This window comes from Ictalurus punctatus, chromosome 21, assembly GCF_001660625.3.
Source record: "Ictalurus punctatus breed USDA103 chromosome 21, Coco_2.0, whole genome shotgun sequence".
NCBI classification, from domain to species: domain Eukaryota; kingdom Metazoa; phylum Chordata; class Actinopteri; order Siluriformes; family Ictaluridae; genus Ictalurus; species Ictalurus punctatus.
Window position 1 is genome coordinate 15,974,886 of NC_030436.2, and position 26,031 is coordinate 16,000,916.

Sequence of the window (26,031 nt, forward strand, 5' to 3'; positions counted from 1 at the left end):
CCTTTTCACCATTTCTCTTAGGCGGTCTCAGACATGTGGGGAATCTATGTTCCACATTGAGTGGGTACAGGGTGTGATTTTTAAACAAAGGGACATTGTTTCATTTGAAATAAAACGTTGCGATTTTGCAGCGTGTGCTAACTGTTAGATTCGTGACACAGAGAAAAGGAAGTTTGTTTGTTCCTGTTTATTCTTAATGAAGGTGCCAAGGGAAAGCAGAAGTCCAAAAACTCTAAACTTAGAAATAAGGGAGCGGACGTTTCTAAAGCCATTTTAAAGGGGCGGTGTGTCATTTTTAGAGACTTCCGCTGCCTGAGAAGTCTGCCCTCCACCTTGCTCCAACCAAATGCCTCTGTAGAAACAACGTACAGTCATGTGAAAATATAATACCACCCATTTTATTTGATAGAGAACGTCAACGTTATTAACAGGCGCTGTTTCAAAGAGGATCTAATGTTTGCTTGTCCCAATATGTCAAAAAAAAACCCATTTCCGTGGGGTGTACTTATTTTTCCGCATGACTGTACGCCTTGTGAATGGAAAAAGGGATGGGGTGAGCAGCTTTGTTCCAGATAGCGCAGGAATAATTTCTTATTCCAGAAAAAATAAATAAAAGACTGACATGAATGAAGCATAGAGTTCAATTACATGGAAATACTGAAAATCAGATTTCTGTAATGCATCTTTGAAATGATGTCATTAGGATATGTGTAGAAACTTTCACGAATGACAAACTACACCTTTAAAAGTGTGGATGTGATCTCTCACACAGTGAAAGTAATGTGATTTCTCTCGCTTTCTCTCCTCCATCTCACTCTCTCTCTCTCTCTCTATCCTCCTCCGTCTCTCTCGCTCTCTCTAACTTCCATCTCTCTCTCTGTCCTTGGTCTTTCTCTCCTCTCTCTTTTTCTCTGCAGCTCTCTCTCCTTCCTTTCTCTCTCTCACTCACGCTCTCTCTCCATCTTCTGCGCTCACTCGCTGTCTTTTTCCATCTCTCTCTCTCTCCCTCTAATCTGTCTTACTCTCTCACTCACTGTCTTCTTTCATCTCTATCTCTCTTCAATCTGTCTTACTCTCTCACTCCATCTCTCTCACTCACTCTCTCTCTATCCTCAGTCTCGGTCTCTCTCACTCTCTATCCCCCGCCTCTCTCTTTTTTCATCTGTATATCTATCCTCTCCCTCTCTTTCGGCAAACCTATTTAGGCTCCTCCTTCATCAAGCCTGAGTGAAGGCCATGACAACAGGTCCTTGGTAACCGCTTCTATAGCACTTGTATCACCACGGCGATGTCCTTAGGGTAGGCTGCAGACCCTCTTCATCTTACTTACCGTCAAACGTGGGTTGGATTTTACACACATACACTCTCATAACCTGCTCTCACAGTGCTGTAAAGGTTCCAAGACCCTCGACATGATAAATGACTAGTTCTTAAATCTTCATGCACATACACACACACACACACACACACACACACAAACCAGATGACCAAAAGTGTAGGAAAGAGACAGAACACACACACTGACATAGTGATTCAGTGAATCAACTGGAAAGTGAATCAGTGAATCTGTCCAGTAGCTGAATCAGTGAATCAGTAAATGGATTATCTCAAATGCAGTCGTTCAGCCGAGACATGCTCCGAGTTTGTTTCTCTATTTTTCCGTTAAACGACCCGATTCAAGTTTGAGGCGAGTGTGTGACGAATTAGACCTCTTGGACATTTACTTATGAGCTCCAATAGCCTTCTAGATCACTGTACAACTAAACTCTGGGCTGAATGAGCACACATGGGGTAAAGTCATCCTCAATCCCCTTTTTCTTTCTCTCACCTCCAGTAGACAAGGACAGCGAGGAGGAGGATGAGGCAGAGGAAGGTGAGAGCAGACACCACTACTAGAGGAATGATCCACTCCATCCTGCCTGCACCGGGAACTGGTCGCATATTGGAGACTATAGTCCGCTCTGAAACGCAAACCCACACACACACACACACACACACACACACACACACACACACACACAAATATATATATAAGTGGATTTACAGAGCGACAATACTGCTGCCTTTGCTATAAAATGTTTATCACAGGAAGGAACTTTTCTGTGTTGCATATATACAGTATATCAGCATTTAAGTATTAGCACCTTTAAGAGATTCCCCTCAGAGACGTCCATCTGTAAATGTGGCCTTTCTATGGCAACGCACACCGCACTAAACAGACACAGTGACCACCGTGACAGCTAGTGTTTATCAAAATCACATTTTAGCACCTTTCACTGGTTTATTTTAAGACGGAATGTGCTGCGAGCTGAAAGCTGAACTGCACTACGCTACTGATGGGCAGAGAACGACAGGAATGATATGTACAGAGGTAAAATGTTAAATCCAACACGGCACTCTGATGTTAACAGCCTCCTCCAATGCCGTTTTCTTTTTTTTGGGGTTATATTTGTACATCACAGACGCTCTGATGTTGTCAGACATTCTCAGGAAAGTCAACGTGCACGACAGAGATCGTATATAAATTTAGATCCTTTACAGTCTCTCTGTGGGTTTTGAGAAAAGGTTATGATGTAATGACTATTATTATCATCGTCGTCATCTCTATTTATATAAGTGCTTTACATAGAAGATTACAAATTAGACAGAGAATAAAACAATCTACAATCAAACAATACACAGGACAGAAAGATTTTTAAAAAAAAATTATTCATTTATTTGAAATAAATCTCTATTTTATCTTACTGGTACTGTTCTTTCAATTTGCACTACAAAAGTTTTCTATCAGCACTGCTACCTGCTCAAAATCTACATGCAGTCAATTGGGTCTGTAGCTACTGTGTGTGTGTGTGTGTGTGTGTGTGTGTATGTGTACTCTGCCCTGTTTACTCATGCACTACCGTGCACCACATTCACTCTTATAAACACATGCTCGTGCGTGCACACACACACTCTCTCTCTCTCTCACTCACACACACACACACACACACACACCCTTTTCCCTGTTACTATTCTTTCCTGTCTGCAATCTGAAAAAGAATATTTTAATACTGATGCTCTGAACCTATCAAACAAGAGACAATGATTTCTTATTCTCTCTCTGTGATACATGCACTGTCGCGTTATGCAGCTTCTAAGCACGCTCACACGCGCACACACACACACGCACACACACATACAGAGAGAGAGAGAGAGAGAGAGAGAGAGAGAGAGAGAGAGAGAGAGCCTACCCGAGCTCCAGACTGCAGAATCATTCCCGGAGCTCATGTTAGTGATTCAGAGGCGACCGTGACGGGCCTGAACCCTGCAGAGCTGCAGCTCCCAAACCTCACGACCTCCATGAAACCCTGCTGCTACAGCACTACGCTAACACACTATGCTAACAAGCTGCTGATGCTGTCTGCTCCCTGCCTCTTTAGCCAAAAAAACAGGACTCGTATATGAGAGGGAAGAGAACGTACACACACACACACACACACACACACACACACACACACACACAACACACACACACACACACAGGGCAGAGCCAAACATAACTCCTGTGCCAGAGAGCTAAAAATGGAGAAGTTTCTTTTCCTCCCCCCTGCAGCTGAGACACTGTTCCCTCTCATCCTCTCTGGACTGCAGAACTAGGCCAGGACGGTGTCTCCCAAGCGCTCACAGAGACGGAGAGAAAAGGATGGATGAGGAGATACCGTGCGTGTGAAGGCGATAAGCTGCTGATGTCACTGCTGGTTTATGTGTTGTAGGTGCGTGTGACTGCTGCTCTAACGGCTTACACACTCAACACGTTCAAGCCAAAACTCTTTAGGCTACTGTATAATTGATCTAACCTTAAAAAATAACTAAAAACAAATGCTACTTTCTTAAACAGAACACAAGGAATATTTGACAATGATGCCTGCTAGGTTCATCACTGTGTCCATGCTTTATCTGCACTGTTTACAACTTGTCTTCCGTTTTTCTGTCATTTGCACCAAACCCTTTTAAAAATGAGAACGTGATTAGACTCGGACTCGACCCGAGTTCAAAACGTGAACCGAACTCGCTGTGTGTTTTGGCTTGCAATCTCCATTATTTAGGACAGCTCTAGCGCTAAAGAAACGTGTTCTGGATATTTGGACCGACATACAAAAAGACTTCGTTATTAACTATAATAACTAGTTATTTAGATATTATGTAACACTTTATTGAGCGCTGACTCCCTTTGCTTTTTGGTGCATTTAATTGCCTGCATTTCATATACAGTTTCACCAATAATAATAATAATAATAATAATAATTTCCCTCCATTTCACCTTTCCTTTTTCCATGTTATGGCACCAGCACCATGTTTGGGTTTTACTTCCTGCTTCCTTGTCTTATCAATAGATCATTTCCTAATTGTTTTCAGTGAGTATATGACCACAACTGACTTACTCACACCTCTTCACTATTCTCTCGGTCTTTCCTTATCAGAATATAAACCAACGAAGCTAAATTAACAGTCTAATTACTGATGTTATTAAGATATGTGCTTCCTCTTAATAAGTGCTTATGGTTCCACAAACACACACTAAAACTGAATGTGTAGGTCAGGTATGTTACGTGTGTGTCTCTCTTGTCTTCCAGTAGATGGTGCTAGTGAGTTCGTCCTGCTTTGAATCTCACCTGTATGAAAGGAGAAGGGCCACTGACTTCTGTCCCCCATGCTGCCTTTCCCACCCTTTGGAGGGGCTTCTGGGGCCCGGAGCACCACACTGTCATTCCCCACAATCCCAGGCTCTGTGCTGGGAGTCACGTTGGATTCCTCCTCGTCTTCTGTCCTCTCTGTCTCTGTGTCCTGTGGTACACTGGCTGGCGTTGTCCTGTCCTCCTCTTCCTTCTCTCTCCCTCCTTTCTCCTTGGCGGTGGATTCGGGCGTTGTTGTGGGAGGCTCTTGGTCTGCTGAACTGTTCACCTGCGTCTGAACATCATCTGGGGCGTTCTTCACGGTTTTGCCCTCCGCTCCTTTATCTTCTTCTTCGTCCTTTTCTTCCTCTTCCTCGCCGTCCCTCTCACCCTCCTCACCTTCAGCCTTGACGGTCTTTTCTCCTCCGGCGTTGTCGTCCGAGCCTTGGTTCTGGCCGTTTTCGGGGGTGGTGGTGGGAGGAGTCTGTTCGGCTGTGGTGGGTGGGGTCTGAGTTGGGGGGCGGAGACTGGGCCAAGCCGAGCTGGGGAAGGAGGAGATGACGCCGCCGCTGAAGCCCAGCCCTGCCAGGAGTGTGCTGGTTACCACGGATGCCACCGTCGCCTGGCTACCGCTGGAGGAGGGGCCGATGCCAGTCGCCATGGAGACGAAGGAAAAGGGCAGGCCCGAGGAGGTCCAGGTGGATGAGCCGGAGCTAATGGGAGCCATGTCAGCCGAAGACGCGGGAGACACCGTGGGCTAACAGGGATTGATAGCGGAGAGCAAGTACGTGTGTGAGAGAGCAAAAGCATTAAAATACACAAGTTTAAATACAGATAACATAGAGCAGGAGTTCCCAAGACTTTTTGTCACCAGAACCTCTTCAGATTAAATTATATGCCTTAAGTAGCTAATTACATATTAAGTAACATTAATTGAAACCTTTATATGAATTCAATAAATGCAACAATATCTTCACATACCCCCCGCCCTTTTATTTTAATAGGTGAAATATTAATATAATTATCGTGATAAAAATGATTATTAAAATGTCCTTGCTATTTTTATTAACTCGCTTGTGCTTGGAAATTCCGCCGCCGGTGATTTTCTTTTATTAATAATGCATCAGTACATTTTGACTGATTTTACACGGTCCTAAAGATGAAATAGTTTTTAGGCACATGTTAAAGGAACACGAGATCGTTCAAACTTAATTTCTACCACGTGTCGTGTTATCGTGTATCAGTTACCACAGACAAGCATTTTAACCGGTTTCCGTGTACTGAAAAACTAAGCGATTCCCGTGTACATGACTGTATTTTATAATGGAAGTCTAAGGGTGGTTATTGAGGCTGTCAAACAAATGCACAGAAGCCTTCATTTCTTTTCTCAGTACAGGGAAACATGTCGAAATGACTGTCCATTGTAGTTGGCCATACACTCCGGTGCCATGCATAGAGAATAGGATAAAAAAAACAACAACAACACTAGAGTATTCCTTTAAATTGGGATGTGTTATTAATATCTCTAGATTCAACATATGGAATTTCAGTTACTTGGTATGGAACATATCACGCATGGTTACATATTATATATTTTAAGTTAATTTGACCTCAAACTCCTGGTTGGGAAACTGTAAATTCATCAACGTGTGTGTGTGTGTGAGTGTAATAAACAGGGAGACACGGCTGCCACCTGCTGTACAGAGATGGACCTACCATTCCTGTTTTCACGATCCTCGTCCCTTCGAATATTCTGGTGGTATTTGCTGAAATGACAAAGCAAACACATGGATGTGACGAATAGATAGAGTGTAAGAGCACAAACGTGCACGTGTGTGTGTGTGTGTGCGCATTTACCTCTGAACAGCATGCTCTGACTGAAGTCGCTGCGTTTGTCGTTCAAGCACACTGCCTGGACTCGGAAGAGATACAGCACGTCTGGTGAAACTGGCTTGATAACGGCTTCCTGGAACACACAGACACACACACATGTAAACACGCTTGAAATACGCGCAGTGTTGGGCTCTCCCGGGGCTCTGAGGCAGAGCAGGGGAGCACTTCCTGTAAGAGGAGTGTGTGATGTGAGCGTGTTATCTTCACACAGGCACAGGGTGCGTTTGATTCACAGCACAAAAGGAGGATAGGCGCAACGAGCTAACATCCACGCAGCCTTTTACCATTTTATCAAAAATAATTTTCACCTGGTATGTTCTTTAAAGAGTCCTTTAAAGATGTGTAGCATTTCGAGGTCTGCTCTACAGAAGCCTGCTCTCGAGAAGGGGGGGGGGGGGGGGGGGGGGGGACGGGGGACGACTGTTTTGTTTCTGAACATCAAGAACAGCTTTAGAATTCCTGATCATGCCCTAATGAGTTACACTGTTACAGAGCTATACATGGGATTTAATGTTTAGATAATGCAGTACTATTTGGACTTAGTACTTACTTATTATTATCATAGAGGGACAGAGAGTAGCGACACAGCAATTTCAGCTGCAATCAAAATTATTCGACCCCCATTGCAAATCAGGTTTATTGTCAACATTTACAGACTTTCAGCTGTTTGCAATGAACGAATCAAACAAAAGCAATTGAAATAATTCAACACAACGAATACTTCAAGTGGTTTCCCCAAATTCAACTGAAAATTCAACTTATAATGACTTCTCCAGTTTTAAAATTATTCAACTCCTTCAATGAAAGCTTCTTTAGTTCTTAGTAGAGCGTCCTTTTGCTGTTATGACCTGCTGCAAATGATATGCGGAGCTTCTTGCAGTGTTCCTGAGGAATCTTAGCTCATTCCTCATGAGCAATGGCCTCCAGTTCAGTAATATTCTTGGTTTTGTGTGCTGCAACTTCCTTCTTCAAATCCCACCAGAGATTTTCTATGGGGTTCAAGTCAGGTGACTGTGATGGCCCTGTAGAATCTTCCAGGACTTCTGCAACTAAGCCTTGATGGAATGTGAGGTATGCTTGGGATCTTTGCCCTGTTGGAAGGTCCAATGATGCCCAAGCTTCAGCTTCCTCACAGACGGCCTGACGTTTTCTCCTAGGATTTCCTGAAACGTCAATGAATCCATTTTGTCTTTCACACGCTGCAGGTTTCCAGTGCCAGAGGATGTAAAGCAGCCCCAGAGCATCACCGAGCCACCACCATGCTCGACTGTGGACAGAGTGTTCTTTCTTCATTCTTCTTCCTCCAGACATACCGCTGATCCATCGGGCCGAAAAGTTCCAGTTTTGTTTCATCGCTCCACAGAAAAGAATCCCAAAACCTCTTTGGATTATGTATATGGTTTTGAGCCGACTTTTCTTGTGCTTTTAGATCAGTAGTGGTGAACGTCTTGGAGTTCTGGCATGGAAATCTTCTGCGTTTAGTACACGCCTTACTGTGCTCACTGAAACCTCAGTGCCTGTTTCACCGAGTCTCACTGCAGGTCTTCTGCAGTCACTCGAGGGTTTTTCACAACCTGCCTTCTCAGAAATCTGCTTGCAGCCGTTGATAGCTTAAGCACACCCGCTGCAACTAATGAAGCCCTTGATAAGTTGCATCAGTGTGCTTGAGACAACACTTGTTCTCCATATTTATGCTGTTGTGAGGGTATCTATTCAGGGGGTTGAATAATTTTGAAACTGGAGAAATCATTATAAGTTTTATTTTTGTTTTGAACCCTTTAAATTGCTTTGGTTTGATTCGTTCATTGCAAACAGCTGAAAGTCCGTAAATTTTGAAAATAAACCTGATTTGCAATGGGGGTCGACTCATTTTTATTGAAACTGTACCAATAACAATCCCTTGGAGTAATGGTGGTCAGCTCTCTACTTTTTGTTTCCAATTTTATGGAACTATTGTCAAGGTAGCTGTTTATGTTTAGTTAACATGCTCCTGTCACAGTTAAACACTAGCTGGCTAATTTATTTCAATCTCATGTGATACTATATGACTTTTGTCCAAGCAGTATATGTAGCCACATGGTAGATTTCAGCCAATGGGATAGCATCTAGGTATGATCAGAAAGTCTTGGAATTTTTCCAAGTCTTTATCACATATCACTAGTGCTTTCTTTCCATCTGTCTCCCTCAATTCATGTAGCATTCATTGCCCCCTTAGTGCTTCAGTGTAAGAGAGAGAGAGAGAGAGAGAGAGAGAGAGAGAGAGAGATGGAGCGGACCCCACGCTGAGTGGGCTGTTCATTTACACACCCAGACGTTTCAGGACAATTAACTCGTATTTTCAGCAAACATGAACAGGGGAATGCTCATTTACACACCACACACTGTGAATATTTGAGCTTCGCCCATGTCACATGAATTATTTAATACTAATAAAATGTTTCATGAATTTAGATAGGAGAAGAAGTTAGAGATACAGATCCTGAATTAAGAGAGTAGAGCATCCCAGGTGAGTAAATACCTCAGTCATAATGATCGGTAACGCAATGTAATTCGAGTTCACGGAAGACAACCTCCAATAGGTCATGCTGTTTAGTGGATTTTACTAGAAAATTCTAATAATAATTCTAATGTATATCCGATTCGGTCCGAATAATAAGATCGATACGATGTACTCCTTTTCCTCTGTAACATTTCTGGGGGATTCCAGCATTATGGATGAAACTTAGGAGCTAATATTGTCTTTGCGAAATGTCACATTGCCTGGATAAGCTTAGCATCAATGCAAATGTTTGCTTATCTGGTCATGTGACCTTCCAGGAGGAACACAAGTCAATGTTTAAAAGTAAGGTTTTTCACGGGCACAACAGCAGTTTATCAGTCTATATAGCGTGACCTTGCATGGATACTGTTTTTTTCGGGAAATAATATTTTCAGCAAACACTCGATTTTAACGTAATAAAAAAAAAAGTAATAACTTTAAAAAGTGTGGTTATTTAGCAAAAGGAAACACGTAATTGTTGGTATAGTATAGTTTTCTCATGGAAGGAGTCTCCAGTGTCAGTGAACTGTAAAAGTCAGAAATAACACTTCTAAATCTTTCTAAAACAGGAAAGTCCTCCTTCGGATTTCTCTGTAACATGGCATGCTTGTTTTGGTCTTATTAAGTTTAACTAGCTACAACGTGAGTGATAATAGAACCCAACTTGTTTCATAGATGCTCTTTAATAATAAAATATTGTAAAGCGTTGATGCTGCTATGGAATGAGATGAAAAAAATTTCAGGACGTGGTTATTATAGCTGATTATTTGCCTATAACTGCACAGCCTTATATCAAGTCTTTCATCAACCATTAGTCCTTCTTCCTGTAATGTCCCGGTTCCAAACCACTCCTACAATAAAACGTCACTTCTCATCACGTATGATCAGTGACCACAAGTGTACGTACATCACACCGCCGTACTGAGGATATCCAAATCTCACATCAGACAAATTCTGTTCATCCCCCCCTCCTGTTCTGCTCCGTGCCCGTCCTGCGCGATTTAACACCGCTAAAGAGGTTGTTTTTTTTTTTCTTCTTCCTCTTCTAAAATCGGCTTATCCACCTCATGCGACGGTGCTGGAAAAGCCGTCAGGTCTTGAGTGGATTCTCCGTTGATTTGGTAGAAGTTTTTTTTTCCCCTCCCCCCGTCATAAAGCCACAGCGGTCCCTAATGTGACCCAGATAACTGCAGTGTCTTGGGAGGAAATTGAGAATAAAAATGGAAATGAAGCTCTGAATAGGAAAGAGAGAGAGAGCGAGAGAGAGAGAGCGAGAGAGAGAGAGAGAGAGAGTGGGAGAGAGGCAGAGCAACAGAAGGGATGTGAATTGTGGGCAGATGTGGATGGGGAGAAGGCCTCCATGGCACTTGTGATTTCATTACCGATCATGCAGAGGAAAGCTTAAGAAAGAAAAGAAAGTAAAAATAAAAAAAAACATTTCTACCTCTCATCACCCTCAAGCAGGGAATCGGCAATCACATCCCCTTATTAACTCCGGCCCCCCTCCCTCCCTCCCTCCCTCCCTCCCTCCGACCGTTACAAAATAAAACCTCGTGTAGAGAGAGGTAAAACCCAGACGCTCTTCTTAAGTGCTTCGAAGCCTGCGAATGCTGCATTAGTATTTCCAAAAGCAGAACATCAAGGTCAGCTGCTCCTGCCGAGACCCCTTCCTCACTAATGTCCAGAAATGTACTCGATACGCCGCAGCTGGACCGATCGAAGCTTTTTAGCTCTACAGAGGCGAGAGAGAGAGAGAGAGAGAGAGAGAGAGTACGCTTCATCGGATAATTACAGCAGCACCCAAATGACTACAGGTGTGGCCGCAGGTGGGAGCGGGTTATTGTGTATGCACCTAATGTGCTACTTCAAAGATAACGGGGACGGAGAGAAGCAGGATGAATACTGTATTAGCGCCCGAATGCCTATAAGGTCTGCATTATTCTAATTTATTCTATAGCAGCGGCGAACGCAAGATTAATGGCATCAAAGTGGAGCGGCTCAGCATAAGCAGCATTAAGTCATTGATCTGTGGTACAGTTGGAAGATATAATGTAGATGTATATGAGGTTATTACACAAATACGCACAAAAAGCAGAACTTGCCAAGCTTGGCTTAAGCACCTTGTGTTCCTGAAACTCTCTCCTAAATGAAATCATGCCGAAGAGAGAAAGTAAAGTGAATTTAAAATTGGCAACTGATTTAATCAAATAATATCACTTCAAGACTTTTCATTTTCCACAACTTATACATGCCACTCGATACAGAAAACTTTCCTGAACTGAAATAGGTTTCTCATTTGCACATATCTCTCGATAACAAGTAAAGTTTTACCATTTTAAAATCCCCAAAAGGCAAAAAAGGGAGGATATTGCATTTAAAGATTACGTCGTGAGCATTACGGACATTTTGACAGTCGGTTTTCGATTCCAAACTAAATTGATGAGGTTTATGTCCATTTCGATAAGGCGCGTAGCTATCCATTAACTTGATGAAAGCGTGACGTTCACCGTGTGAGGAAATCACACTTACCTGGCAAGGTTTTAGACATGTTTATGCATGAAATCTGCGTTCGTGTTTAAGTGAAATAAGGTCTGTGGTTTCTTCAAGTTGAGGTGTCAAAGTAAGTTATTGGAGATTTTGACCAGAATTCAGCTACAGCGACGTATGCCAGGTTTTCCTCATCTGCTACACATATACTGTACATGGCAACCTTAACAAACCCTTAGCTCGCCTTTTCACTGCTTCAGACGGATGAGACACACCAAACTACAAGTCATTCCTGTTCAGTCACACATCACGCGCAGGCTCTCTGACGGGGCAGAACTTCTGGATCTGATCGAGACCGCGGCCATGTCGAAAAGTTATTCTACTAGACTGGATATGACCATGCAACCGGAAAATGTGTGCAGAGTTATTAAATCCCTACATATTCTTTAATGGTAATCATATTTTAGTATCATATATGATATTTAGTTAATCCCTTGTCATGTCTTTATCTACATGCATTTGGTCGTGGCAATCTAGATGACGTTAGCTAGTTAGCATTACCGAAATAGTACAACTATTTGTGAAAACTATATGCAGAAAGTAAACGATCGACACTGTTCTATTTCATGTCCCATGTTTTTTTTACGCGTGCTACAGATTTGAATAAATTACGTTTGTGGTATGCTATTCGATACTCACGTCATGTCCGTCTGAACGCAAAAACGGCGGCCGCTAGGGGGAAAATTACAAGCGTCGCAATCTAGAGGTCGTGTGCAGTGAAAAGCGGCGTTACTGACGGACAGAAACGTCCCTGCGCTCCGTGAAACTAAATAACACACTCGCTAACTGAGCAGAATTTGTTCAGAGCTCATAAAAAAAAAGAATTCAATCTATGCTGGCCTCTTGGTCTGGTCTCCGTTGCAAACGAGATTCTATCTCGGTAGGAGTCTGCTGGTAGGATGTAGGTAAAATCAAGAAATGAGGAATAAAGAGTGAGGAGTGAGATACGCTCAATATGCACTCTCAAGGACTCAGCAGAGCAACCTTACACTTCCCCCAGATCCTCAGCGTTATTTCATGATCCGTTTTCTCATTGTATATTCGACTGGAGAATTAGCATATGCGTTTTCGAACTTGATATAAATGAAATAAAATACATCCAGGATCCAGTTCTAATTCATCTCAACTCTTCACGCATTGGTACATCCTTACACATCTCGTTTTAATTAATTCACTTCTATAATTGCTTTTGCAAAGTGAGCGTGTGTGAAGATAAGGGAAACATGTTTAACCTTTGTCCGATTGACCGTTACTGACATTTCTCATTTTTACCCGTTGAGGAAAATGAAATATTTTTATTATTAAGCTACTGCTTGAGAAAGTTGGGGGTTTTTTTATAGTAGTTTTTCCATCGACAAAATGAACACTATGGCTCACCAGTTTTTGGTCGCTGCCTTTGACGTACGTCTCCTCGTACTCCTCGTCGTTTCGGGTCCAGCTGTAGGAGATGAGGTAGCTGATGATGGGCGGGTCGTAGGTGATCTCGGGCCGAGACCATCGCACCACCAGGGCTGTTTTATTCAGAGGCTGAACTTGCATGTTGATGGGAGCACTGCTGCAGGCTGCAAACACACACACACATACATACACACACACACACACACACACACACACACAAGCGTTTCATAATGGCAGCTTTGATTATGACACGGCCGTCTATTTGCTGCTTTGAATGACAAAGAGACGAATAGAGAAAGCGCGACAGGAAAGCTGTAGTGAGAGATAGTGATCATATGGGGAAAAAGAGAGCACTGTAATTGTGCGAGTGAGTCATGGCTCCCCATGGCCTCATTGTGAATAATATAATCCACAAACTCATATATACCTGCCTGCAGGTCATTCATACTGCCAGTGTTTGTGTTTTTGTGCCTGTGTGTGTGTCTGTGTGTACAAGCGAGATGTGTTGTTCTCCCTCAAACACTGATAAACAACAGTAAATGAGAGCGAGAGAGACAAAGAGACAAAATGGTGTACATTTTCTGTGAGATGCATACGCTGATTATTGCTTCATCTGTGAAGACAAAGCGCAAATGATATGAGAAAATACAACACATCAGCAGTTCATGTCTCCTACTTCTCTCAAAGGCTTTACTTTCAGCGCTGTTTAAATCCGTATAAGCTTTTTTTAAATGGATATAGTGAAGGAGGCATGGTGTAAACGTGCGCTACCATGAGGCAGACTCACAAGTTTCACTTTTAATCAGAAATCCATTGTGCTAACAAAAGCATTACTGCTGACATGTGCACTATCCTCCATCGACTCGGTACAATATTCTATTCTCTGCATAACAGTAATAAGTTGTTACTCTTATCTCATGCTTGTGTGTTTTATTTGGAACATTGAATATTTGTTATTGTTTGTTTGTTTTTGTTGATGGCCAATGAGGCTTTGATTGTTGCCTTTAGTTCTGGAACAAATTTGCAGTGATGTGTTTATGAGTAGAGCTCTGTGACTAATGTGTTTATTCACCGTTATCATGCACGAGAGCTATATTTACCTGACACTGACACCCATGGGAGATTGATAATTACATTTCTCCAACTCGTTCAAATCCATTGGTCTCGGCGTTCTGTAACTTTTACTAAAACCCACACTCAGGAAAGACAAAACAATGTCTGGTCTCTTTCACAGGGACTGACAGGGACTGAGGCCACACCTCTATCACTGGGACTGTCAGGCACAGAGGCCACACCTCTATCACTGGGACGGACACGCACAGAGGCCACACCTCTATCACTGGGACTGACAGGCACAGAGGCCACACCTCTATCACAGGGACTAGGGACAGAGGCCACACCTCTATCACAGGGACTGACAGGGACTGAGGCCACACCTCTATCACTGGGACTGATAGGGACAGAGACCACACCTCTATCACTGGGACTGAGGCCACACCTGTATCACTGGGACTGAGAGGGACTGAGGCCACACCTCTATCACTGGGACTGATAGGGACTGAGGCCACACCTCTATCACTGGGACTGAGAGGGACTGAGGCCACACCTCTATCACTGGGACTGAGAGGGACTGAGGCCACACCTCTATCACAGGGACTGACAGGGACTGAGGCCACACCTCTATCACTGGGACTGATAGGGACAGAGACCACACCTCTATCACTGGGACTGAGGCCACACCTGTATCACTGGGACTGAGAGGGACTGAGGCCACACCTCTATCACTGGGACTGATAGGGACTGAGGCCACACCTCTATCACAGGGACTGACAGGGACTGAGGCCACACCTCTATCACTGGGACTGAGAGGGACTGAGGCCACACCTCTATCACTGGGACTGAGAGGGACTGAGGCCACACCTCTATCACTGGGACTGATAGGGACAGAGGCCACACCTCTATCACAGGGACTGACAGGGACTGAGGCCACACCTCTATCACTGGGACTGAGGCCACACCTCTATCACTGGGACTGATAGGGACAGAGGCCACACCTCTATCACTGGGACTGACAGGCACAGAGGCCACACCTCTATCACAGGGACTAGGGACAGAGGCCACACCTCTATCACTGGGACTGAGAGGGACTGAGGCCACACCTCTATCACAGGGACTGAGAGGGACTGAGGCCACACCTCTATCACAGGGACTGACAGGGACTGAGGCCACACCTCTATCACTGGGACTGATAGGGACAGAGACCACACCTCTATCACAGGGACTGAGGCCACACCTCTATCACTGGGACTGAGAGGGACTGAGGCCACACCTCTATCACTGGGACTGATAGGGACAGAGGCCACACCTCTATCACTGGGACTGATAGGGACAGAGGCCACACCTCTATCACAGGGACTGACAGGGACTGAGGCCACACCTCTATCACTGGGACTGAGGCCACACCTCTTTCACTGGGACTGAGAGGGACTGAGGCCACACCTCTATCACTGGGACTGATAGGGACAGAGGCCACACCTCTATCACAGGGATTGACAGGGACAGAGGCCACACCTCTATCACAGGGACTGACAGGGACAGAGACCAGACCTCTATCACTGGGACTGACAGGAACAGAGACCACACCTCCATCACAGGGACAGAGACCAGACCTCTATCACTGGGACTGACAGGGATAGAGGCCACACCTCCAGCACTGGGACTGACAGGGACAGAGGCCACACCTCCATCACACTGGCCATGTCTAGTTCACTGGGACTGACAGGCACAAATGTCATGCCTCCTTCACTGTGACAGACATATTCAAAGGCCATGCATTTTTCTCAGAGACTGACAGGCAGAGAGGCCACACCTTCTTCTCTGAAACTGACTAAATTAAGGCCATACCTCCTTCACTAGTTCTGGTAGCCACAAACACAACGTCTACTTCACTTAGACTGACAGGCACACCTTTTCCATTAGGACTGACAGGCACTCTGGCAACACCTTCATTTGGACCGACAGATACGGACACCTGGATCCATCCAGTACCACTTCCTCTCAACAGAGTTTCTCTGGGATGTAAAGACACCCGATATCGAGTAACCATTACATTTAAAAGTCAAATTCTGTTTTCGGTTAACGCCTCCAGTTTATAGTGTAATCAGCCACTCAATGGCAAGTTTATTCTCTACACCGTCCTTGTATATACACTCATTGGCCATTTTCTCTGGTGAGTCTAACATCTTTGTAGGTGTACAATTACTAAATGTAGCCCATGTGCTGCTATGCACAATGTCTCCACTCCTCTTTACTCCCTCCAACAATAATAAAAAAAGACCAGTGGACCCCCGGTGAGCAAAAACTATTTGGGTGGTGCATCATTCAGTGACATGGTGATATGACCATTTAAGTTGCAGCAATGGTGTTGTCAACAGTGAGACAGGAAACAGTCCTCCAATCCAAAATATCCAGGCAACAGTAGTTCTGTGGTCAGATATTGAAACTGACAGAGATGGACTAACAAGGCACTGGACTAAATAAGTGGCCAGTAAAAATAACACTGCTGTGTCTGATATATGATTTACTCTCCCACGATTATCCTCTCCCACTCTCGTTCACATAAACGTCCTCACTAAGTGGCCAGTAGATGGCTCTGTTTGACCAGAGTGCCTACCCCATTCCTCTCTCTCCCTCTCTCTCATTTTTTATGGATTGCGTCATGCCTTCCCCAAACCGTGCCTGCTTCCATGCTGCCCCTCCTCCTCTGCCCAGCTCTCTCAGAACACCATGGCCACCTTCAACACACACACACACACACACACACACACACACACACACACACACACACAGATCTCTTCCCTCTTTGCTTCCAATGCACCCTCAACTCACCTACACACACATCCATATATACATACACACACACACACATCCACACTCTCACCTCCAGCCACAGGGGAACCACTGCATGCAAAACGATGCTAATTAAACTAATTCTACTGATACTTGTGATGTTGAAGAGGCTCCTATTACCAGCGCTAATGGAGGAGAGGGCTAATAAACATGCAGGCACAATCGCGCACTATAATGGCCTATGGTAATGCGTGAGATGACTTTCATTCGTAACATGCCTCAATGGTCATGAGCCACCCACCCACACAACCACACACCCACACTCACACACATCTATGACATAGGAACATCTGCAGTGTGTATTAGCAGAGGGCAGAACTATGCACATCGCTCTCCTGTGGCCAGGCACAATCAAAGCAAAGCTGTGCTGCTAACACTAACATTAAGAACGTACAGTATGCTGCTACATCCAAAATGCGAATGCTAATAGAAGATCATTAATGTTAATGTTAATATGGAATGGAGCCTATCTGAGAGTGAATGTCTCAGAGCAAGTGAGCTAATTATGAGAGCTTCAGTAGCTAGTGAGCTATATTAGATTTAAACTAGTAAAATCAGAAACGATTGACTTTCGCAGTGTGTGCAGTCTGTAATAGAGAGAGGAAGGCGAAGTTTGAAACGCTAGAGCTCAGGACTTTTGCTATTAAAAAGCAATCTTCCTTGGATTTAGCTCACATACTGTGTATTAAAAAGTTTGCTAGCTCACATAAGATTGTTTTACAGCTGCCCACACTAATATACATGGCTAGCTTCTGAAAAAGAAAGAACATTAGCTTAATGAGAGAAAAAAAAGAAAAGAAAAAAAGGGTAGTTCTCAAAGTAGGTCAGCTTAGCTATCTAGCTAGCTTTTACATCACGTGCTAGCTACATTTCCCCCAAATGCTGGAAACGTGTTGCATGTTCATATTTAAATAGTGAAGATCTGCCATTAAAGGAATGCTGTAAAGACATTCAGATACCTTTATATACTTATATAAAGTCACAATATAAAACAAAATAAAACATTACTGGATAGTATCAACTGAACATCATGGTAGCTAGTAGCTTGGTCACTGCTAGCCGCAATAGCATTTTGAGGTAAAATAGTCAAGTAAAGATGTTTTTTAACGGACTAATAAGTAATAAACAAATTCAATGATTACAAAACGAGTACTTTCAGTGATGTATTTTTTAGCTGAATGCTAGTAATAGGGAGGCCACAAATAAGAGCACAAACAAGCGGAATCCTCTACTCTCCATAAGAAAAGAGAATATCCCGGCAGATCATTCATTTGATGCATATCGCCAAATGTATTTTGTTTCAGTGTTTTCAGTGTTTGTGTGTCCTCCATTTGAAATAATAAAGACAGAAATTGTTTTAAAATCGTGTAATGACATGAATCTAAATCTCGAATGTAGTCTTAGTAATAATGTTATGTCAGAAAAGCCAGGTTTCCTGACACAATAATGTAATTTAATGCTCGCTTGCCAGGGTGGATAATACACTTAAAGAACCTTTTCTTTCCAATATCAAAAGTAAAGACAATTCAGAAATACCAGAGGCAGTGAGAGAAGATGCAATAACATCTCATATATTTATAATATATATTTATTAGTCTAGTTGCTATTTTCATTTTGGTGCTATGAGGGTTTTGGAGCCAAACAGCTTTTACTCTGGCACGGCATGTTTTTTTTTTTATTTATTTAAAAGTTTGCATATGTGCTCTTATTTGATTCCAAGACAAAAATGTTGAAGAGATTAGCATATTAGGTGCTAGCATATGGTTCAGTATAGCGCTGGGCTGTATGTAACGCCGGGCTTTAATCTGTTTTTGCCGGGTAATGTTCACAAAATTGTGTCAAAAAGAAAATATGAAACACAGCTAGGGCAAAAACATAAGCAAGAGCTTTGCCATGGTGTGCTAGTAGGTTAGCTCCACACAACGTTCGCTCTACTACTGGGATTAGTGAAGGCTTTACTCAGAGCACTTAGACATGAATATGGCTCCTTTCCTAATCCCCAAAACCTGCTGTAAACTGGGCCTGTGTGCAGATGTCCTGGTGCTTTAATGCGGTGTGTTTTGGGGAGAATGAGTGTCCTCAGGCTGATTGGTGTGTGTGGCATGAGAGCTGATGTTCATGTTGCTCCAATCCCCTGAACAACAGGCTCTAATGGTGACAGATAAAGACAGTAAGCAGTAGTGTGGAAAAAACTGGGTTAAACAAGTGGATGCACATACAGTCCCCGCCGAAACTATTGGAACAGCAAGGCCGGTTCATTTGTTTGTGCTGTACACCAAAGACATCTGAGTTTGAGATGAAAAGATGGATATGAGACAAGAGTTTAGGTTCATTTATTTCCTGGTATTTACCATCTAGATCTGTTAAATAACGTAAAACCTAGAACCTTTTGTATCAGACCACCCAAGTGAGCATAAGTATAGGAACAGATAAGTCTTGAAGTAAATGAAATTTAATAATTGGTTGCATATCCCTTGCTTGTAATAACTGTACAAAGCCTGTGACCCACTGTCATCACTGAATTGTTGATTTCTTCTTTATGATGCTTTTCCATATTTTTACCGCAGCTTCTTTCTTTCAGTTTGTTTGGGTTCTCCCTTCAGTCTCCTCTTCGGGGGGTTCAGTGCATGTTCGACTGGGTTTAGGTCTGGTGATTGACTTGGCCAGTCTAAAACCTTCCACGTCCCCCCTGATAAAGTCCTTTTTTGTGTTGGCAGTGTGTTTTGGATCATTGTCTTGCTGCATGATGAAGTTCCTCCCGATTAATTTGGATGCATTTCTCTGTAAATTGGCAGAAAATGTGTTCCTGTAAACCTTTGAATTTATTCTGCTGCTACCATCATGAATTACCTCATCAGGAAAGACTAGTGAGAATGTTCCAGAAGCAGCCATGCAAGCTTCATGGTTTCAAGTTTCACAGATGAGCTTCTATGTTTTTGATCATTAGACAATCCTTTCTTTCTCTACACTTTGCCCTTCACTTTGTTAGCAGTTAATCTTGGTTCCAGAAATTGTGTGCCTCATCTCCGTAATTCTTTGCGAATTCCAATCTGTCTGTTTGCTCAGTACACATTCTCCCTCTTTTCTCAGCGGCAAAATGGTTTGCTTTTCTCCCATAGACAGCTCTCTGATCTTCATGTTGGCTTATCCTTTTTAACAACAAATGTAACAACCTGTAGTCTTCACAGGTGAAACTGAAGGCTAAAACCAAGAGCAGATGTTCACAGCTATTTATTGTTTAAACAATCAGTCTAACAGGACACACCTTGTAACAAGAAACACCTGTCAGTCAAATGTTCCAATATTTTTGCTCGCCTACAAATTGGGTGCTCTGGTGCAAAATGTGGTATGTTCCATATCATTTAACACATCTAGATATAAATACCAGGAAATAAAAGCTGAAATTCTAAACTCCCTTGTCATATTCATCTGTGAATTGAATTGGCCTTGCTGTTCCAATAGTTTCAGAGTTTCAGATAGTACCAACAAAAACAGAGAAGCACAGGTTAGCATGAAGGTCCCTCAGATTTATTTTTTATCCTGTTTCTTGTCCTCACCGGTCCAAAGTGGAGTGGGGTGCGTGTTGAGAAAGCAGCACTCTTAGGAGACGCGCAAAAAGGCATTTAATAAAAAAGGCCATTCCTGACCCTGCGGCTATTTGACCGTAACAGAGTGGTAGAAGATTAATGTACGTGTGTGTGTGTCTGTGTGTGAGTGTGAGTGTGTGTGAGTGTGTTTTGGGGGGCAGAAAGCTTGGTGGAGAGAAAGCGAACGCTAATATGTCAAAAACCTTGAACAGCTACGTTAAGCACAAATTGTAGTGGAGTTGCAGTCAATTAGCAGAGGCCTTGAGGAAGCGATGCAAAGAGAACACAAAAGAAGTGGAGATTATTAGCGTGCTGAGCAAAGAAAGGAGAGAAAGGCAGAAAATATACGTGCTTGTAGGGCAGTAGGGTTGTTTTTTAAGTTAGTCAATATTGCAGCCAATGCCTTTTTCATGTGGTTGTTAGGGCTTTAGGTTCAAGACTGGAGTGGATTCTGCTTCACTTTTTTTTTTTCTGTGATTCTCATTACACAGATCGGTGTTTCACAAACAGTATTTGCTTATGTTTGTTGGTTTTTGTTTTTTTTTAAAAAGTCAAATCTATATATATTAAACGTTGAATAAATATTAGATTAATAATTGATAAAATCTTAAAATGTTACGGTATACAGCTGTGCATACGATCATGCAAATCGGAACTCTGATAGGGAAATGCTCCTTGAGTTGCTGTTAGCTGTTTGCTAGCTAGCTGCTCGTGACGGCAAGAAACGAGTTTGCATACTGCAAAATCTCGCACGTTCAAAGATCCTGGGATTTTTAAATCAAATTAGTAAAGGATCTTTAGTGCATTATTAGTAGTTTTTAGGCATGAAACACATTATTATTTTACATATATTAATTAGAACAGTGTAAAATAACATGTTCAGGGGTATAAAGTGATGTTTCACTTTCACGGCTCTATTCGGTTGTAATAAAATCGTTGCTGGTGTCTCCGTTTTTAATAAAATCTTGTCACGCCCGTGGGAGTCGAGGCATCAAATTCCTGCAAGGGCGAACACAAGCACGACGATTTTAGAGATTTTTAATAATATGGTTCGAAGTTGAAATATTACTTCAATAGCAGTAATCAGACATGTGAATAGTTATCAGACATGGCTATAGACACAAGTATATGCACTACATGCTGCTCTCTGTTTTCTGATCTCAAGATATGCTTTGACATATAGCATGAGCGCTCCACCCCAGCCTCCAGATCTCCCTTGATACGCCTCCGTACATCCCTCCTTTACACCGCCTGCTTCTGAACCATCACCTCTTCCTACCACATTCTTCCTGAATCGCATCCAAAATGATTTTGACTTGCTGCCAAGATGAAACAATCACACGTCGGGGATAAAATAAGCTCCTTTGCCATTGCTTTTGTTCCTGAATTATTTCTGAGCTCTGAAATTAATTCTGAGTCTGATTAGAGCCTCCAGGTTGCTCCAGGCCATGTTGGTGCGTTTGGTGTGATTTTAAAGTGCGCTGTGGAAACGTCTGGCTGAGCGAGGGATGAGGAGGCGGAGGAAACGGGCCTTGAGTTGAGATCAAACACGCGCAATGACACGAGGTTGTAACGACCCAAACTCTGATTAGTCTGATTTTCCACTCTAATGAAAGAAAAAATCCGAATGCGAACGAACCGTACGGTACGAAACCGACTCGAAGAGACGGAGAACTTAATGGGATGTTTCGGAGTTTTTCAATAACCTCCACACATCTTTAAGTCTGTTTACGGTCAACTGCACCACGACTTCCATTTTGAGTTTCGAGTCGATCGTTATTGCGTTTTATCGCTACAGGGGGAATTTTTTTGGGCCGTTATAATCACACATAAGCTAGTACTGATGCAATAAATTAGGCTGAAAAATACTGAAGTACTCCTTTAAAAACAGAGAGGGAAATAAATCATAACACAGCAAGAAATGGGGAAAGAAAGAAAAAAAACCCAAACAACCAACAGTGTGTTTGAGGTGATGGACGGAGGAGCCGTGAGGGACTGAGCTATCGTTATCTCACCATGAAGCGCCTGCAAGCGGTGAAAACGTGAGCAAACTACAAAGAACATGGATGCTTCTGTGAAGCACATGCACACACAGAGTCTTTCATGTGCTTTATACCTGTCTATATTCTACTGAGTACACACTTGTGTGATACACGCCATTGCTTTATTTCTGCTTATATGTGTATGCATGTACGCTCCACATCCTGATAATATGTTACGGTGCATGGAGTCTTCATTACTAGATGTGTGTGTGTGTGTGAGAGAGAGAGAGAGAGAGAGAGAGAGAGAGAGAGAGAGAGAGAGAGACAGTGAGAGAGAGTGTGTGTAAGTAGCATATGGCGTGTTGTTATGCACTCCATCTTAACCCAGCCAGTCCCCCTCTCTCTCCCTCCCTGCATGACGGCAGTACTCTCTCACAGGAAAGGCACTGGACTGCAGCTTTTCAAGGGCAACGTGCCCGTACACACACACTTGTCATTGAAAAAGTGTTTCCTAGTTATACCCAAGCTCTCTTTCTTTCTCACACACACACACACGTCTCAGAGAAGCCATCACACCTTTGGAGGACTCGGTTCCGTAGGGGTCGGTCAGATAGGGCAGCCAGGCGTCTTTGACGGCGGATTTGTACACTTCCCGGTTGTCCAGACTCTGCAGTGGGCGGACGTTATTGCGCAGGTACTCCACTGACTTCACATGGTCCTGCTGCTCGGTGGTGAAGATAGAGTAGAACGCCTCCAACTGTGTGAAAGAGACACACATGCACAGAGACAGAGAGAAGTTTATCAGTGCAGTACAAAAAAAAAAACTCACCAAGGCTTTGCATGTTTACATGAAGAAAAATAAATTTGAATAAATTCACCCTAACCTCAACAACTCTGTTTTACAAATCTGTACATTTACTACGAGGTAAATTACTGTTCACGTGCTTCGTCTCAGGGTGGAACAATAGCTTCAGAAACTCAGAAAGCACATCATGTTGCACGTCTTGACATCGTCACATGTGGCTCGTTTGCTAAAATGGGAAGACGTTAACGTCAACATCATGGTCGGCTGAGGCTCAGGTGGTAGAGCGGCTTGTCCACTAATCGTAGGGTTGGCGGTTCGATTCTCGGCCCACGTGACTCCACATACCGAAGTGTCCTCGGGCAAGACACTGAACCCCAAGTTGCTCCCGATGGCAAGTTAGCGCCTTGCATGGCAGCTCTGCTACCATTGGTGTGTGAGTGTGTGAATGAGAACCAGTGTAAAGCACTTAGGAACCGCTAAGGTTAAAAAAGCGCTATATAAGTTCAGAAAAAAAAAAAAAAATTCACGTTCCTCGGCTACTTTCTGCCATCTTCATTCCCATCAGTGTCGTAACATAGCGCCCTCTTGTGGGGTTTACTGATTCAATCGCTACACTTTTCAAACTCAAACTTCCATATTATTAAACTTATTGAGAATTGGCCTCAATATGTTTACTCTGTTCTGGTTAAGGCTTCAGATAAAACAGTTCTTTCTTTCTTTCTCATTTGCACCTTGTTTGTTAAAAATCTTGTAGTGAAATTTTGTGACATCAAGAATCTATATTTTATCCTGGTCAGGGATGTGGTGGATCTGGAGTCTATCCTGGGAGATATCCTGGGCGTGAGAATCCAAATACATTCACTGCAATGCACCATTTACACCCATTTCATTCACTCATTCACACCTAGAGGCAATATAGAGTAGCCAATCCACCGACCAGAGGAAACCGGAGAACCCGGAGGAGACCCGTGCTGACACGAGAACATGCAAAACTCGACACGGACCGGTCCCACCAGGATTTCACAATTTTGTGATCGCAGAAATGAACGCAAAATCGTGCAAACTCCGCAATTTTCGCAGGAGGTTGAAATAGTTTATATATTACCGCAGATTTTCCGCAGACTAGGGCCAAGACGTGTCATGTGACATCAAAAGCATAAAAGACCGTGACCACGAGTTCAAGATCAAACCGGCGGTCCTGGAGCTACGAAGCGTAAATGATTCTGAAAATGTAATTACAATCTGTATGACAATATATTACTTTACAACCTGGATGTTATCACACAAACTCCATATTAATATTTTATTTTATCACCAAACATAAAAGTGTCCCCTTACAAGCATAGCTGAAAGCTGATTAGCATAAACACATGTCCCTTTTAAAGCACCGCTTTCCCAGACAGCAGATGATTAAGACTTTCGGCACATATGGATCAGTTTCGGAAACAGGCGAGGTGTATTGTGGGCCAAAAGTGGCATGAGCCATGCTTAAAGTTTTTTTTTATAATTCATGTGCCAGATGGAAAGCGTGGGCTTCAATCTGCTACGTTTCCACCTGAATGTTTCACAAAGTTGATGTATTTTCATGTGTTTTTAGTTGCTCTGGACTGCGCAGAAAGTACTTCTGTAATCATAAGATGATACGTCTGGCGATAAAAATCTTTACTATGAACAGTTTAAGGGAACAGAATTAAAAGCCCAAAGCGCAGAGAGAAGAGCAAAACTGGAGATAGATCATTAACAGCTGTAATGAGAGCTATCAAGCAGTTTATGAGCACAGTCTGTAAATGAAGAATGAATACACCATGATTTAAAACATTTAATTAAGTAATCCATAGAAATATAATCTGATTAACACAGTGCACACGGTCTGATCTCTCTAACCAGATCAGATGATGTAATCCAGATCACATGTAGTGTGTTAGTACCCAACATTGCCATTAACATATACTGAGGTGTATATGTGTGTGTGTGTGTGTGTGTGTGTGAGACAGAGAGAGAGAGAGAGCAAGAAAGAGAGAGGGAAGACAGGAGATATCTAGGAAATAAAATAGCTATATCAGCACAGTGGGCATTTTTTTTTGTGTGTGTGTGTGTGTGTGTGTGTAGCAGCGCTTGTAAGCATTGCCCTCTAACAGGCCTCAAGAGGCTGAATGGATATATAGATCAGATGAATCTCAGTCCGGGATATATTCTTGCTAAATCCCCTTCCTCCCATCTTATTTACTCATCTTGTGCTCGTTCCTAAATGACTTCTCTCTCATAAAGACCGAGCGAGAGCACAGAGCAGGAGTGAAAGAAGAGTGTGCACGGCCAGGTGGAGCGCAACACACAGGCCATAACCATCAGACGAACCCTCCTCCATCAGCACTAGCTGCCTACTACACCTCCTCTCTGTCCCTATAGCTGTCTTAAATCACTCCATTTCTCTCTCTCTCTCTCTTTAGATAAAACTCTTGTATTCATCAGTCAGACAGGGATTAAGTGCAGAAAGAGACTCAGCTTCCTGACAGGGAACCTGTGACATGTTTCCACTGAAACGTTACGTTATCAGATTCGGAGGTGTAGTAATGAACAGCGTCAAACTAACACATGGGCAGTTTTACAAGTTGCAAGCAAGTTTATTTAATAATCCGGTTATACAGTATCTCACAAAAGTGAGTACACCCCTCACATCTTTGTAAATACTTGATTATATCTTTTAATGTGACAACACTGA

The 26,031-nt window shown here is 43.0% G+C and overlaps 1 protein-coding gene across 2 annotated transcripts in view; it reads right to left on the reverse strand.

The window, feature by feature from the left end:
- ptprga (protein tyrosine phosphatase receptor type Ga) overlaps nucleotides 1-26,031 on the reverse strand; it is a 305,123-nt gene that overhangs the window by 34,206 nt on the left and 244,886 nt on the right. For both annotated transcript variants that reach the window (XM_017450210.3, XM_017450211.3), the window contains exons 8-13: nucleotides 23,084-23,264; nucleotides 13,009-13,193; nucleotides 6,510-6,618; nucleotides 6,369-6,418; nucleotides 4,653-5,409; nucleotides 1,829-1,961 (exon numbers count right to left, since the gene is read on the reverse strand). In XM_017450210.3, coding sequence (XP_017305699.2) covers nucleotides 1,829-1,961; nucleotides 4,653-5,409; nucleotides 6,369-6,418; nucleotides 6,510-6,618; nucleotides 13,009-13,193; nucleotides 23,084-23,264 — 1,415 coding nt within the window. The remainder of the gene's footprint in view (nucleotides 1-1,828; nucleotides 1,962-4,652; nucleotides 5,410-6,368; nucleotides 6,419-6,509; nucleotides 6,619-13,008; nucleotides 13,194-23,083; nucleotides 23,265-26,031) is intronic.